This window comes from Sciurus vulgaris (assembly GCF_902686455.1).
Source record: "Sciurus vulgaris genome assembly, chromosome: 5".
NCBI classification, from domain to species: Eukaryota; Metazoa; Chordata; class Mammalia; order Rodentia; family Sciuridae; genus Sciurus; species Sciurus vulgaris.
Window position 1 is genome coordinate 14,161,264 of NC_136465.1, and position 16,633 is coordinate 14,177,896.

Sequence of the window (16,633 nt, forward strand, 5' to 3'; positions counted from 1 at the left end):
TGGGGGAATCAAGAGACTGCAGAGGAAGGGGCGAGGCAGGGCTGGAGCATGCACCAGTGTACATGTGTGGCTGAAGGTGAAGACGCTGGGTCTCCTATCCCTCTAGGGAGGGCAGAAGAATGGAAAGAAGAGCCCTTACCTGCACTGGGTGGAGATAGCCAAGTGTGGTGGGCTCTTTGGTGCAATGGGGAGCGGGGTCCTTCTAGCCTCCTACTCCTTCTTCCAACCAAAGGTGACTTAGACCCTAGGGATGAACCTGGGAGAGGGATACTGGAAGGGAACTCCAAAGTGAAAACAAAAATGAATGAGCTGCAACCTAAAGGGAGGAGGTCCGGTGGGTTCTGCAAGGGGCCAGTGGGCAGCCAGAGGTGGGGTCTCACCCCCCCCAACCAACTCTCCACCACTACCTCCACTCTCCCACACCCATGAGCATCTCCCCATGGCAAGGGGCGAGAGCTGTCCCAGGAAGGGCTGGGTGGAAAGGGGGCCAGGGCACAGTTAGGTGTTGGCAGAATCAATTAAGCACCACGCTAATCACCATCATTAAGGCTATAAAACTCCACACCTAGGGGCCGCAGGGCTCCCTGGCATGGCCCGGGGCCTTCAACCGTGGCACAGACCCAGGGGCCCGGCTCCAGTCCCTTTCATCTGAGCATCTCCCCGTCCTGCACAAACAGTAATTAGCGCCCGCCCCCAGGAGCGCCTCATTATCCCACAGACACTGGAGCAGAAGGAAGGGGAAGAGAAGGAGGGAAACTGAGGCCAAAGAAACTGGCCAGAACCTTGGCTGTCCAGCCCCTCCCTCTGGTTGCTCAGAATGCCGCTTGGCCTAATGTGCCAAAAGGCTCCAAAGTTGGCCAAATTCTCCCTCCCGAGAGGATGGACTGGTTAGCAAGTCCCTGAGAACAATTAGGTGCCCAGATCTGCAGGTTGACAATCAAGCGCTGGTCCCAACCTCAGGATACAGACCCTTTGGGGAGGGTCCTACCAGGATTTCCCAGAGGTCAGGTCTATCCTTCACCTCCAGGCCACACTCGGACACCTGTGTCTTCTCCTCCCAGGCCCCCTGGGGACTCCTTTGAAAGCTATAAACCACCCCCAGGAGCAGCCCTGCACCTCCTCTTCCATCTTGCTCAGCAGACCCAGGGGACTAAAGCATGGTGGCACTGGTCTATACTGCCTGGAAGTAACCATGATTCTGCTTGTCTCTCATTTCAGGGCACTGACATCAAGAAAGGGAATATTCAGGGCCAGGTGCTAACACGTGAGTAAGACCCCCACCCCCCGTGCCCCCTCCCCCAGCCAGGGCCCAGATGACAGTCTTACATAAGAGTCATAATAACACAGCTTCCTGGTGCTGCTTTGCAATGTGCAAACACCAACCCCAGAGGTCCCTGTACACTCTGATGCCATCTCCACAAGTGCCTTGCAAGGTTGCTGTTTTTAGAGAAAATGAAACAGGCGTAGGACCTGTGTCACAGAGCTGGTAAGGGATAGAGCCACTATCAGAAGGCAGGTTCTGACTAAAGAATGCCTGTGACCTCCAAGCCCTCCCCTCCCCTTCTCCCAGCCCCCCAGACCCCTTCCTCAGGTCCCCACTCCCAAGGTGCGCCCTAGACTCCATTTGAAGGGGAAACTCAGGTGGTGAGCTGGCCACAGACGAAGGACTGAAGGCAAAGCCTTGATGATCGTGAAGCAGCACGGGCTTGGGCCCCACATAGGTCCAGCTCAAATCCCAGCCCCACCACTTCCTGGTGGCCTGCTTGACCTCTTCCTCCATTTCCTCCTCCAGAAAATGGAGATCATACCCCGCTGCGGAGGTGGGAGTAGGATGGAGATGCCATAAGTGGAGGTTATGCACCCCAGCGTTTACGTACCCTGCCTGGGTTTGCACTTCTGGAGTTCTGAGTGGAGGATTCTTCGGGAAAGCCCTAGTGAGAGGGGTGTTCTCCATCTACCTGAATATAAATCCCTAGCTGCATAGAACCAGTGGCTTCCAACTTCAGACTTGTCCGCCCAGAATCCTGGTCCTCTGACTTTGGCAGCATGGAATATGCCCACCTCAAGGGTACACAGCAACCCCCATGCCCGCCAGCCAGGCCAGAAGCTGTCACCTCCCACCTGCCCTCCACAAACTCATTCACACTGGGACACTTGGCACCCCACGCTTGGATGTCTCTCCCAGCACTGGCAGTGTTTGTGAAGAAATGCTGATTTACACAGACTCACACACACCCTCTGACACGGCCTCAGAGCACGGCTCACACATACTCACACGTGCCCCAGCGTAGACCCCAAACCACACAAACCCACAGAGCTCCTGGCACACCCTGCTCTGTTCTCTCTGAGCAGGCGAACGTACACACACACACACACACATCTGATTTGTGATGGGAAAGATGAACAGTCAGGAATTCCCCTGGCTGGTGGCACATTGAAGGCCCCAGTGGCCGGAAGTGCACAATGAGGCACACTTCCAACAGCATCAAACAGCCAGTCACTCTTTTGTTTAATGGTCAGGAGAGGAAAGTTGGGGGATGGCCGTAAAGTACCACCGCTCCCTCCCACCAGCATCCTCACAGCACACACGGCCTCCCCACCCACCCCAGGAAGATTCTTGGCTCCAGCCTCACTCTCCTCCTTGGAGAGGGAGGTGGAGAGAGGGGAGGGGAGGGGGAGGGGGCACAGCACTCTTGGAAGGAGGCCCAGTTTGGAAGTTTCAGTCCAAGCCAGCAAAACCCAGGTCCCTGCAGAGGCTCTAGGGAAGGATGAGAGATGTCTCCACCCCAGTCCCCCCACCACCCACAGAAAAGGCCAGCCTCCCAGAGGGAGAGTGAAGGGGAGGGAGACGAACCTTCTCCCCAGTGCCCCCAGCGCCTATGATCAAACCTTTGAACCCAGTCCCACCCACCCCCGTAACCACTTCCAGATCCTCCAGACCCAGCCAAGAAACTGGCTTCTTTGGGGATTGAGTTCATAAGGAAATGCTGAAAAAATAAATAAAAATTCACTGCCAAACACACTCACAGGGAAAGATGGGCTTCTCTTGAGGCAGGAAATCCATCAGGATAAACTAAAGCAAAAACGGGCCAATACAGCACCCACTGACCCAGCAAGGCCTGGAAGCCACAGCAGCACCCCAGACCCTCATGCCAACCTGGAACATTTCCTCCAGAACCACCTCCTTCTCTCCCCCACCCCAGCCCCCAAAATGTACATCTTTAGTGAAGATAGCAAAGGTGAGGTCCTGCCAAACATAATGGCATGCAACGGGTCTTCATCTGAGACTCCAGGAAGTTCATTAGGGCCATGAAAAGACACAGGTGATCATTTTTTAGAGTAGCCAGGAGCCCCTGGAAGCAGGAGCTCTGCCCTCAGTAGCAGGGATGTGAGCTCACCTGTTTCTCCTTTTCTCTACCTGTAGCCTACAAACCTCCCTCCCCACCAACAAACAGTGGCTTCCATCGCTACCAGCTGTTAGTTTATCTTCAGGAAAGGAACGAGGTCATCTCGCTTCTTCCCAGTGAAAACAAATCTCGAGGTAAGGCTTGTGCATTCTCCGTGCTGCAGCCAGGGTGGTGGACTCTTGGATAAATCTGCAGCTTCGTGCTTTCGTGGGGATATCAGGATCTTGACCCCCACCCATAAGCCAGAGAGAGTGGAGTCAAAGTTTGGCATTTCTTGGGAGTGAAGTGGAATGAGCACTCTAAAGGAGACATTGACCTCAGATGTGGTCTTCTCCCAGAAGTAAGTCCCAAAGACCAAGAAGCACCCCCGAAACCGTGTGTGGCATGTGGAGGCAAATACCCCACAACACCTCGGCAGATAATTGTACCCTGTAATTGAGTCTGATCTGGGCAAGAGGGCCCTGGAATGCCACCCTGCCGGTCTGTCTTCATTGGTGGCTAATTGCTCAGTCTGCCCTGCCATCTCGATGTTGGGGCAAAGACTTCCCCAGCCACGCCCTCTCCACCAGCCTCTCTGAACAGCTGTCCTTGGACATTGGAGAGAACCCATTTCCCTTAGCTTCTAAAGACTAACCTGACCTGCTTGGCCTCAGTCCTTCTGCCACCAGGGCCAGGAAGCAGGAGGAGCCATAGACCTGGCCACAGCAACCACTGCAAGTGACTCAACTGTGTGAGCCACGCCCCCCGCAGTCCTAGATTTCTCTTGGGGGATAGGGAATAAAGTAATCCCTGTGCACTTAACACCTCCCCAGTTCTAGGAAAGGGAAGGCTGTGCAGTATGCACTAGTGACAGTCCAAGGGTGCAAAGAGCACATCCCCTAGGCTGTCAGGAAAGTGAGTGGGAGGGTGGATGTCATGGGCCAATTCCTCTCACCCAGTGACCCTGACCAACCTCCACCTACTGGGAAGCTGGTGCAGGTATTGTCACAACCCCGATGCCCGAGGTCCCAGGATAAAGGAGTGTGGAGTCCAGAACAGCACTGGCTCAGAGGTGTGCCGACCAGGGGCCACCAATCAGAGGCCTCCCAGGGGACCTTTCCACCTGTGAACCCTCCCCACCTGCCCTCACACCTTGCCAACCGGTAAATCTCTTTAAATGGCTTTACCAAAGACAGACTTTGACGTTTGAATACAGAGAAGGAAGAAAAACTGCATCTTTCCCAGGCCAAGACAATTTTATCTAGCATCCTGGGTACTGATCTCACCAAAGATGTCAGGAAGTTCTTTCCACCAGCTCAGGCACTATGACGCTAAGAGGCCGGGAATTAGCACTATCACCTAGGATGTTCCCCACCCAAGGGACTCTCAAAAAGTAAGGCAGAGGCCTCAGAGGCTCCCTGTTAGACTTCAGGTCCTAATGCAGAAGTCCTGCATGGGAGATGCTCAGATAGGCTCATGCCCAAGGGCCTCTCCTGGGGGCTTCCTTTGAAGGGCAGAATGGAGAGGGAAAGAGAAAGCATTAGATGATACCAGGAGTAGTGACAAGGACCCGGGAGGAAGGGAGGCTGTGTATGCCCAAGACACTGCCCACCTCTGCCAAGCTGGGGCTCCTGATCTGATGGCAGCCAATCTCCAGAAAACAGTAGTGAGAGGGCCCAGCAAAGGCCACCTGTCATCCTAGGATACAGGCAGCAAGGCCGAGAGTCAGGATACTCATCAGTCCTAAAACCCTTTGTGAATCCCTATGGACTTTTGCCCAAACCACCATTCCTGTGCACATGTACATACACATACACACACACACGATTCACCTTCCATTCACATGAAAACTTACATCTGCGCACAGTCCCTTGGGCTCCTGTGCTGTTTCATTTGCTACCAGAAATGAAAGCAGGAAATGACCCTCCCAGATGAAAGTCACAGCCAAGGTTCCAGTCTTGCCCTGTGACAACCTTCCAGGTGCCTAGCCCTGTGTTCGGGGCTTCTGAGAAAACATAATCCCAGGGCTCAGGGCATTTTCCTGCCCTCCAGCAGCTTACGGTCTACTTTGGAACCGATTAAACAACAACATAGAGCAGTGTATAATTAAAGTGCTCAATTATGACCCTGAGGACACAAGAGATCACCAAGTGGGCTTAGTGATAGATCCCTTCCCTTGCTAGGTCCCCCTTTCTCCAAGACAGCATACTTATTCAGTCAGGCAGAGAGCAAAGGTGTTTTACTGCAGGGTGAGGAAATCTTCCTTCCACTCTCTAGCTAATGATGTGACTTTGGGGCGAATCAGTTACCCTCTCTGAGCCTCAGTTTCCTCCCTAGAAAATGAGGTGATCATTTGCAGAGGAGCTACCGATGTCTGTGGTCCTGAGGCTACAAGGAGGAGGTGGAGCAAGGGCTGGACCCTACAGGAGGTTCACATCCTTGAGTAAAGGAACAGGAAACTCCAGTCTGGGGAAAAGATTTTAATTTTTAATGTGAGAAAATGGGGAGGAAAGGAGAAATGGGAAGGTTGTAGAGATTCCTAACAGCCCTGCAAAAAACCTGTGGCATTGGCGGGTAGACCATGGAGAGCCATTAGAGATTGGTAACAGAAGTAACCCAGGACTACCGCTCTTTAGAGACAACCAACCTGAGTGATCAGAGAGGACAAGAGGCCACCAGATGTGAGGCAGCGGGAGAGATTACAAAACCAGAAACAGCAGCCCTTGCTCAATGTCACAGTGCAGAGGGCCTGGCACACTCTGCGGCACCTGGGCAGTGCCTGGGGACCTGTGCAGCCTCAGGCTGGACCAACACTCAGGAAACCAGGACATGGGGCCCTGCCAATGAATACAGTCCCCAGGACCTGCCGTGGTCTCGTTTTCTCTCCATGGGAATGAAGCTGTGGAGGGAGGGGGTGTAACCAGTCGCTTTGTCTCCTGGGTATACGGGAGGGATGGCTTCTAAAGACTGAAAGGGAAAGGTCAAGCTCTAGGAGCTGGGAAGCGGGCATCTACTTAGATGGTTAGCTGAGCAATTATAAGAAGCTTTGGCAAAGTGGTTTTGAAACTGAAGTAACCTAAAGGTTCCCAATGTGATACAGTGTTCACTGAAAAAACATGGTGGAGAGCCAATCTTTTAAGGATCATGTTCTAGTCCTAACCAGACCCCTGCCTTCCCTGGGGCTTGTGTGTAAATGACAGGCTGAGGGTGAGACCGAAGCTCGAAATTATCGAAACTGAACCTGTCAGGACTATGTAGATAGGCACTGCTCAGAACCAAAGGGGTGAGCTCTCCAGAGGATTCCTGTTCTCCTGTAACCCAGGACAAGACATGTGGTCAGCAAAGGAGGACATTTTGACCTTCAAACATGCATCGTGTGACCTTGGACAAGCCACCTCACATCCCTGAATCTTGACTCCCACCTCATCAAGACCAGGCCCTGAACTAGCTGTTCCACAACTGAATGACCTGGGACTGATTTACTCACTTCTTCCTGGGCTCTTCTCATCTGTGTTCTGTCATAGAAATGCAGAGAGTGGACGAGGCTTGACTCCCCTGGCCAACCCAACACTTCTGACTGGACACCTCCCATCAGGCTTCCTAGCCAGTGGGCCCCCAAGACCATGGCAAGGGCCTCGGGGGTTCCAGCTAGTTGAAGAAGCCCTGTGGCACCATGCCCTCCCCCACCTTCCACAGCCCCTGACTGACCAGTGCCCTCCACATTCCCCAGACTACTCAGGTCCTAGGGTGTGCAGAACACAGTGAGGGTGCTGGTAGTGCAGGAGGGAACCACCTGTCCCCGACCTCATAGATGTATGTGTCACCACGTGTGGCCCATGGGGAGCTGGCACTTACACAGAGCAGGGTAGATATTCAAGTGGCTTAAGCATAACTGGGCCCCAGGTGGGGGAAGAGTAGGGGGCCCTGAAGCCACAAGGGCCTGAACTCAGGCTGGCCTAGTTGTACTGTCATTGTCCCAAAGGGGCCATGCTTTGCCTTCTTAGGTGGGGTTAGTGTTACCTCAGGCCTCTGACATGCTGGGCTCCCAGCTCTGCTTCCTGTCCTCGCTCTGTATTCTCTTCATACCCAAAGTCCCAGATCTGACCTCTGGGCTCATCTGTGATTCTTCGTAGTCTCCCTACATGCTCTCCTAGAAGCAGCCTCGGATTTGGCTTCCAGGTAGATTTTGTAGAGTCTAGAGGAACCAGCTGAAGCCGTTGAGGGGCCCCTCACACAGATTTCACGTGCCCCTCACAAGCTTTACATTCATGTTAACCCGCCCACCACTCTCGCCCAACAACCAACTTGCCCCTGCCTGATGACCTGGGCACACCACTTCTCCCTCCCCAAGTCCTGGAAGGCCCTGCCCACCTCAAGGGCACCCATCACCTCCTCATGCTCTCCACAGTAACCCCTGGGCCCAGCCAAGCCTGGCACTGCCCTCTTCTGTTAGTGTCCCCTGCACACTGTCCCTTCCTATAACATTCTGTCAGACCTCCTCGGGCACCTGCTTCTATCTCTCTGGTCGTGCTACGAAATCCCATTCTGCTGTCGGCTTTTGCTCCACCACGAGGGCGTGGATTCCTTGAGAGAGGTGCTCACCTCTGCCTTCCTTCTTTTCTCCACTTGTCACTGCGCCCGGCTCCCCGCGCACACACACAGATCTGCACACTCTCACACCCCCCACGTTCATCAACTTCCTCCAACACTTGAAACGACAGTCACCTCGGTGAGCACAGTGCCCACAAATGACAGTCTCCACACCAAATGTCTTCCCTGTCACCAGTGTGCCCTGTCCTTCACCAACCTTCACCTTGCCCCACCATGTTCCGTGGGCAGGAGAGCTGCCAGCACCTCCTGGGGGCAAATGAGAAAACCGAAGCCCACAACAGTAAGCGGTGGGATTGACTCAAGTTCTGCAGTGAAGACCTGACCAGTTTTCTTCTGAGCCCTGGGGAAGGGCCCTTCCCACTGTGGCAATGCACCCACATTCCTTCTCCCTCCACCCAGACCGCCAGACTTCTGGGCCTCAGAGCAGGGACAGACAGGGAGAAATAGCATCCTGCTGCCCGGAGCCCCAGGCAGTCTGTCCTTCCGTCATGCCCTTCCCAGATAAAAAGTTATGGCTAAGCTCCTGGGGAGCTGTGGTCCGCACCATGCCACACTCCAGTCGCCTCACACTCCTCTGGTGAATGAGCTGGGGGCCTTCTCTCTCTGTCCCATAACAGACACATGCCAAAGCATGCTTCTGAGCCACTCCAAGGCCATGTGCCAGGATTGTGCCACAGTACCTGGGCAAGGACTGGAGGGGCAGCTCAGTTACCCCCTCACAGGGGCACACAGGGGCCTTCAGAGGGAAAGCTCACTTGTTGCAAAGCAGAATGGGGATGGCAGGCAAGGGTCCTTGGGGTTCTGGGCCAGGCAGCCATAGCTTCCCCGCAGCACCACAGGAGTTAGAAGGCACAGGCAGAGGCCTGCCATACAGCGGGCTTGAAGACTTGCTTGTAGCATCTGAAGGCCTGCGGGCTCCCTGGCGAGTGAAACGTGGGCATAATGGGGCCAAGGGCAAGAAGGCCCCAGAGCCCCAGGCAGCATCAGCAGTGGGAAGCTTTTGACTGGCAGGAACAGGGCTGCAAGGGACTCCAGGGACCTGAGGCAGTGAGGGACACATGGAATATAGTGAAGTTTGGAGGGAAGAGGCCCCAGGGGAAAGGGGCCCTGCCTGGAGAACAACCCCAACCCTCAGACAGCCCCCCTCCAGCTCACACACAGACAGACACAAACACACACAGCCCACTGCAAAACAGCCCAACCAACCCCCCATGACCTCCCATGGTGGTTCACCTGGCCCAGCACCAGACCCCCCAGGGCCCAGCCCCTGATCACCGTGTGGGCTTGCGGCAGGCTGCTCTCTTCTGCCTCCGAAGGGCCCCACCCACCTAGCAGGGTCGGTAGGACTAGGGGCCTGGCAGCCACCCAGCTGGAGCCATCCTGGGCAACACTCAGCCAGGAGCCTGGGCTAGAAACTGCCTGAAATCTCTGTAGGCATTAGGCAGATGTCCTGGAGAAGCATGCCCCTGTCCACCCACACATGAGCTACCCCACGTAATATCGGACCCATCATGCAGAGACAACAGAAAGTCCCCAAGTCTCGGCCAACCATTGCCACTACCAAATGCTGGAATTGATAGCTGGAGGCTACCCTAGCCGCTCCCAGGCCTCCTCCTCTGGCTCTCTTCCAGTTCTCACCCTCAGCCTCAAGATGGAGAAGGGAGGCCTGGATAATCCACTCGCTGGACATCTGGGAATCATCCTTCCACTTTCCAGTCCTCCTGGGTTCTCTTCTTCAGAGGAGACCGTGTAACCCCTCACCACCCTGGAACTGCCCTGGCCTCCCTGCTCTCTCACGCCAACCACAGGCCAAGTGTCACCTCTACCCCAAAGCCTCCGGAGCCCACAGGATCAGCCACTCAGCAAATATTCTCCAGGAGTAATCGCATGTGATGGAACGAGGGCTTTTCAGCTCCTGAGTGAAAGTCTCTGGATGTCATTTAATGGCACAAAAAATAAAAGGCTCAGGCCTCCCGCCCACCACCACCAGGACATCATTAATCTCGGCAGAAAGGCATCAGCACTTTCTATCACTGCAGCCGGCCCCAGACGAGCCAGACAAATTACAGACCTGAGCCCGGCTCTCTGCGGGGCGGTTATTAGGTTGGAGTTGAATTCTTGTTGTTTTCTTCAGGGCCACTGTCCCCTGACAAGAAGCAGTGCCCGGCCAAGTGGGAGAGTAGAGCAGGGAAGTGGGTAGCTGCCTCGATTAGATAGGAGTCACCTGCCCAGGGGACAGGGCAGCTCATGCCAGGTGCCCAGGTCCCTCCAGAGCAGGAGCAGGAAGCCAAGCTCAAGGGCTCAGAACCCTGCCCCTTGTTTTCCAGCCCACCCTGGGCTTCCCAGTCCCCACTCCCCAGGCTGAGAGGGAAACACTTTAGAGCCCTCAAAGAACAAGTGACAAGACAGGCGGGCAAGACAGGGGTCAGGAAGCACTGTCCTATGCTGGTGGAAAGTCTAAGAGTGGACCCAGGAAGGGACTGTGGGCCTCCTTCAGGGACCCCAGCTGCAAGCTGTGCCGCTGGCCAAGGCCTCCCCTCCAAGGACTAGCTTGTTATTTGTCCCATGTCGGTTGTCATGTTAGAAGCTCATTGAGAGCAGGAGTGAGCCTGGGTAAAGCACCTCACCCCCCTTGCCTGATAGAGACCCAGGGACAGCTGCCAGTGTTAGATAGCGGACCCTGCACCCCAGGTCCCCTCAGTCAGAGCATATGCATTGTAGCATTCTCCTGAGCCCGTGAGGGTCAGAGCTCAGGACAAAGTGAAGCATCCCTTTCTCAGTCTATTGGAGGCCTGTTTGGCCCTCACAGGCCCGAGGGAGCTGGCTAGGATCACGTGGTGAGCCGCTCCCAAATTGTGCAAAGCCAACCCCTTGGATTCAGGACCTGAAAGTGGAAAAAGTGATTGCCAAGACATCCTCCAGGGTCATTTCCAAATATTCCAGCCATGGCTGTCCCTTGGACTGAGACTCAGAGAATGAGGGCCTCCCTCACTGCTGAAGACAGGGGTCCTTCATTCCACCTGGTGCCCAACAGGAGGGCAGGCACAGGGTGTGGGCTCAGAAACCCCCCAAGCCTTAGACAAGCCTTCCTCCAACCCATCCCACCCAAACGTCTCTAGCATCCAATAGCCCTCACCTAAGACGGTCTCCAGTGGCACTGACCAGCAGTGGGGGATGGCCTCGAGGCAGGGCTGTGCAGCCGGTCCTGCAGAGTGGGGCCACTCAGGGACCAAGCTGCAGCAGCCCTGACCCGAGGAGCATAGGACGTTGTGTCGCTGCCACTGTACAGCTCAAGAGACAGACTCCCCCCAAGGCCTCTGAAGTGCACTCACTGCCCCTGCCCTGTCCCAGGAAGAGTCCAGCCTCGCTGCAAGTGCAGTGGCCCTGGCCCAGACGCTGTCCCACCCTCTTCCTGCGTGGCAGCAGCCTCCCTGCAACTCGGGGACAGAGCAGTACCGTACAGGAAGGGGCTTTCCTCTGAGCTGCGACCACGGAAGCCACAGCTCCCTGTCTCTCCCCACACACCCCTGAGGGCCTGACTCACCCCTCTTCCTTCTAGAACTTGCTCAGGGTCAGTTCCTCTCGCCCTCTGTGGCAGGAAACTGAGTGGTGGGGGTGTTTAAGGAGTCCTGGGCGAGCCAGGGGAGGAGGCCGCCTGAGGCTAGCCAGCACACCGCCTGGGTGCCAGAGCTGCCCAAGGAGCCCGAGAACCACAAGGTTGTCGGAAATGGGGATGGGAATAAGCCTGAGGCACCGGGGACAACTCTGAGCCAGAGAGAAGGCAGCTTCTGAGCTGGCAGGCCTGTTCTCCTGTGTGACGGGAGCCTGCTCTCTCTCAGGGTGCAGGGGATTTCTTTCCACCAGTTTGCCCTGATCTCGTGACTGGTTTCAATTCCCTCCTTGCCACGCAGGTTCCTTCCTGTCCTGCTCAGTGGGGAAGGCCCCTTATATCTGCCACACACCAATTTACCCATGAGCCTTTTCCTTGGCATGCACGTGAACACACACAAACATGTAAAACATGCACACATGCAAAAGTTTCCCAGGCTCAGACCAGAATTCCTTTCTAGCCATCACAACCCCTGAGGTGCAGAGGCTCCCTCCAGACACAGGGCCTCCAAAGGGACTCTGGAGTGACAAAAAGCCACACTGTGGAAGCACCAGTGCCTTCAGCTCCCCATTCAGCAGGCCAGGTGCTCGGTACCTCATCTGCCCTTTCCCCAAGATACTCCTACAAGCCCTGGATCTGCAGCTCTCAAGGTCCATCCAAGTAGGTGGACACTGAGTAGGATAGCATTGAGAGAATCCGGAAAGACCGTGCCCCCATCCCGCCTTCCAAGAAGTTTTCTCCCCAGTAGCTCCCTAGGCCCCATCATCTCCACAATCCAATCCTTAATGTGCCTAGTGCTCCTGGGACACACAAAGCACTGCAGAGGTGTCCTATTGCTGCTATTATTATTTGCATTATTACTGTTATTGTGTTTGGGGTTTGGGATTAAAACTTGTCCTCTCCTTGAGGATGTCTTTGACATCTGGAGGGAGAAGGTAAGTCAAAAAGAGGAACACTTTGGTGGAAAATGTTCTTCTTGTTATGAAAAAGTGATGGGTATGCACAGGGACCAACAGGTGTGGCATGGGTGGCCTGTGGCTCTCAGGTGAGGCTCTAGGAATTCCAGGGTAGGAGATGACTGGTTTTGACCAAACCATGGCATATCTGCCACTTGCCTAACTTGCTCCAGACAAGGCCTTTCCCAGGTGTTCTCTCCACCCAGAAAAGGTTGCTAGATTTAGACCCCAAAAGAAAAAAAGAAACAAAAACAAAAACAAAAACAAGATGTATTTCAATTTCAATTAAATTTGAAATCTGGTTAAACAATGAAAACATTTTTAGTGTAAGTATTCTCTGTGTAATAGGTGGAACACACAACAAATTATTTGTAGTTTATCTGAAATCCAAACTGGGTTTCCTGTATTTTCCTGGCAACCATCCGCCCAGGGTTCCCTGAGGCTCAGGCTTTGGGAAACAAGAGCGTGGGAATGTGCCTCTGACCACTTCCCTCACCTCTCCCTGGTGCTGGTGCCCGGGGCTGGCTGTGCCCTCCTTGCCCTGCCATGAGGCCTGTTCACACTTGCCCCAGAAGATGCGACCCCTGGTGTGTCATCTCCTGAGGAGGGCCCCTTCCAACCCGGGCACTGCCAAGCTCCTCCAGGTCCCAGTCTGGGCACGTCTCCCATGCTTACCACCCCCTCCAGGATCCAAGCGCCATCCTGGTACCTCCACCACAGGGACAGGCCTGCTACAGGTGGTGGCTAGGGAGATTGTAAGAACCAGCACAGGCAGTCCCGCCAGTCTTGGCCACAGCACCTGGGGTGACCAGGTGTGGAAAGAAGAAGCCATAAAGCCTCAGCCATGGATCAGGAACGCTGCAGGAAGAGGGGGTGGGTAGAGGGCGTAACCTGCCCACCTGATTGGCATTTCCTTTCTGCACAGGGGGAGAAGGTGACTTGTACTAAATATTGTTTGTTGTTGTTGTTTCTGGACTGGGGATTGAACCCAGGGCCTCTTGCCTGCATGGCAAATGCTGTACCACTGAGCTGTATCCCCAGTCATAGTATGCTAAATAAAGGGCCCTGGGAAAGGAGTCCCAAGGTAGCCTTGGTCTGGAATTAGTCCCCAGGGTCCTCTGACAATCAGGCAACTCACTCTGCTACTTCTCAACCGCTCTGCTAGCATCTATGGGCTCCCCAGCAGCTAGGGGACAGAAGGCGTCCCAGGTACTTTGTCCTCAAAGTCCCATAGCCAAGGGAGTCTGCTGGCTGCATGCCCCCAAAGGTGGCCTTTCCCTGTCAGATTCCTGCCAGCTGTCAAGTACATGGTCCTCTCTTACTCTCCGTATGGCTTATCTGTCCTTCCAGGCTCTTGGAAAATGGAAAACTTTTTGAACCGCTTCCATCTGAGAGAGCCTGAAGCAAGTACCCAGTTCATGACCCAGAACTACCAGGACTCACCAACGTTCCAGGCTTCCAGAGGAGGTATCAAGGATTTCAAGGACAAACCCAAGCAGAGATAACTGCCCACTGGACCAAGGCTTCAACTTTTAGGCATGTGTCCACATTGCCTACCAACCGTCTGGGGACCAACCCCTCTGGTGGTGGATCCCCTATCTTCCAAATTAAAAAAAAAAAAAAAAAAAAAAAAAAATTCCAGGGCTTGATGGTTTGTTTCCTAAACCTTCAAAACTAACAAGGGGAAACCAGCCAATATCCGTCCCTGGGGTTTGGGGTTTTCCAGAAATTACAAGTGGGTGGGGCAGGGGATGGATGGACAGGCAGGAAGCAGAAATCACTGGGTCCCTCAGTCACTGTGCGCCTTTGAGCAAATCACTCATCCTCTCCAAAGCTCTGCCTCCAGCCATGGCACTGCAGACAGAAGCAGTAGGGGATGTGGACTCATGTCCACGGACCTCTCCAGTTCTGACATGCAGCAGTGTTCTCTCAACCGGTATTGTTGGCATCTAGCCTGTGCTAGGCAGGGGACTTGACTGTGTGGGTGAATAGGTCACACAGGACACAGCGCTGCCTCAGGGAGCTTCCCTGGGGGGGGGGGGGGTGGTATTCATCAGATCACCACTGGAAAATTATAACCAACTGTGCTAAATACTGGGAGGGTAGAGAGGGGGCTGATTTCTCTTTCTTCTCTCTTTGTTACTTTCTTTTACACTGATCATCGAACCCAGGAGCACTTTATCACTGAGCTGCAGCCTCTGTCCTTTGTATCTTTTTTATTTTGAGACAGGGTCTCACTCAGTTACTAAGTCTGGCCTCAAACTTGTGATCCTCCTGGCCTCAGCCTCCTGAGTCCCTTTTCAGGCATGGGTCACTGTCTCCAGCACAAGGGGATCAAGGACTCAGGCAAGGCCACTCAGTAAAAGTAATGTTTAACTTCAGGGTTGGAAAGTGAGGTAGGGCTTAACTTGGGTGGAGATGGGGGCAGAAGTCATTCCAAAGTTCCTCCAGAACTGCTATGACCAGCAGCACAGATACTGTGGCGTCTCCTAGGAAATGAAGGGCCAGAGGTATAGGTGAAATGAAGTATGTAAGGAAGAGAAAGGATGGGTAGGTGGGCTGGGCCACCCCAGGCCTTGTACCACCTTAAAGCTTTGGACTGAAACCTATAATCAAAGGGATATCATCGAATGATAAATAGACTGAGGTGATAGGTGACATAAGCAGACTATGCTTTTACAAAACTATGCAGTATCTCCAGGGAAATTCTCAGCATCTATTTCCCTTGAACTTCTCCTGCAGACCTCTTGGCTTTCCCACCCAGGGGCCCCCTGGAGATGTCGCTCAGCTAGTCTCTTGTACAGCCTTAGCCTTGGCTCCCCAATTCCCCCACCACTGGTTCCTCAGCTCTGCCTAACACCCCCTCAGTTCAGTTTCCCTCCAAGACTTAACAAACCTCTCTCTTTGGCTAGGATGCAGCAGCGTTGGTGACTCATGGGTGCAAAGTGCTTTGAGATCCCCAGATGAAAGGCACAGACTGCAGCTGGGCACAGGTTATTACCTCCTGAGAGCCATGTCCCAAAGTAGAACAAGCCAGGGGATCCTGCTGACCCTCAGCCTAGCTGAGCACACTTGTAACTAACTGGACAGTTTTCGTAGGGGACTCTGGAGAAAGCAGCGAGACAGGAGACGGAGTCTGTGACTGTGGAGGCAATTGGATGATCCCCCCCCCCCCCCGACCACCATTGATAGATTCGGTTCCCTGCCCAGAAAATGCACAGCAAACGCCTGTGTTCCAGAAGGGCACTGGATGCCAGCCCCGGGCAAAAGGGACTTCCCCACTCCCTCTGCCACACCAGGCAAGCCTGCAGGCAGAGATAAAATAAAGAACCAGAGGAAGTGCCCGTTTGCAGGCTCAGAAAGGACCTTCTGAGTCCCCTACTCCTGGGGACCTTCTCCTAGTAGTCCCCACCCCACCAGGTATAGAGTGTAATTGGCAGCTCTGGCGGGTGCCCAGGGCCAGGATAAATAGAAGGTCAGTTTGCTAGAGCAGCCCCAAATCCAGACACATCCTCCCTTCTTCTGCTTTTAATTCCTTGTGGCTAGCATGTTTATTTTGGGCAAGGGAAAAAAATCGGATGTTTATCCTTCGAGGAAATTATCGGCTTGCTTTCTTTCCTCCCCCCACTTCTCTTGCCCTAGTGTTCTGGGCTTTGAGTTCAGCTGCAGGAGAGACCCCCACCCTTCCAGTTCCAAAAAGTAAAAAAAAGAGAAGACAGCTGGCCCAGACTCTAGGCTGAAACAGCCCTGCCAGGCCATCCCTGGAAACCACAGAGGAGGAGGACCCAGGGCAGAGGGGAGGCCCAGAGGCCACGAGGGGACCTTGGGGGATCATCTTTGACTCAGCTTTTTGACTGCAAAGTTCTTTGGTCCTTTACCCCTGTTCTTTTCACTACCTCCTCCTGGTGGAAACAAGAGGGACATGTAAATTGCCCTGAGATCACTAATGAAGCAGCCAAGCAAGATTGAAGGAAGTATCAGTGACCCCTTTACAGGGACAAAGACAGCCAACATTAACATCATCATCATCATTGTCAGACACCATTTATTGGGCACTTACTGCATACCAG

The 16,633-nt window shown here is 54.1% G+C and overlaps 1 protein-coding gene across 2 annotated transcripts in view; it reads left to right on the forward strand.

The window, feature by feature from the left end:
• The window catches only part of PEBP4 (phosphatidylethanolamine binding protein 4), a 183,982-nt gene extending 169,783 nt beyond the window's left edge, over nt 1-14,199 (forward strand). For both annotated transcript variants that reach the window (XM_079142327.1, XM_079142326.1), the window contains 3 exons: nt 1,219-1,264; nt 3,425-3,541; nt 13,914-14,199. In XM_079142327.1, the coding sequence (XP_078998453.1) occupies nt 1,219-1,264; nt 3,425-3,541; nt 13,914-14,068 (318 nt within the window). In that variant the 3' untranslated portion in view covers nt 14,069-14,199. The remainder of the gene's footprint in view (nt 1-1,218; nt 1,265-3,424; nt 3,542-13,913) is intronic.
• The last annotated feature ends 2,434 nt before the right edge of the window (nt 14,200-16,633 follow it).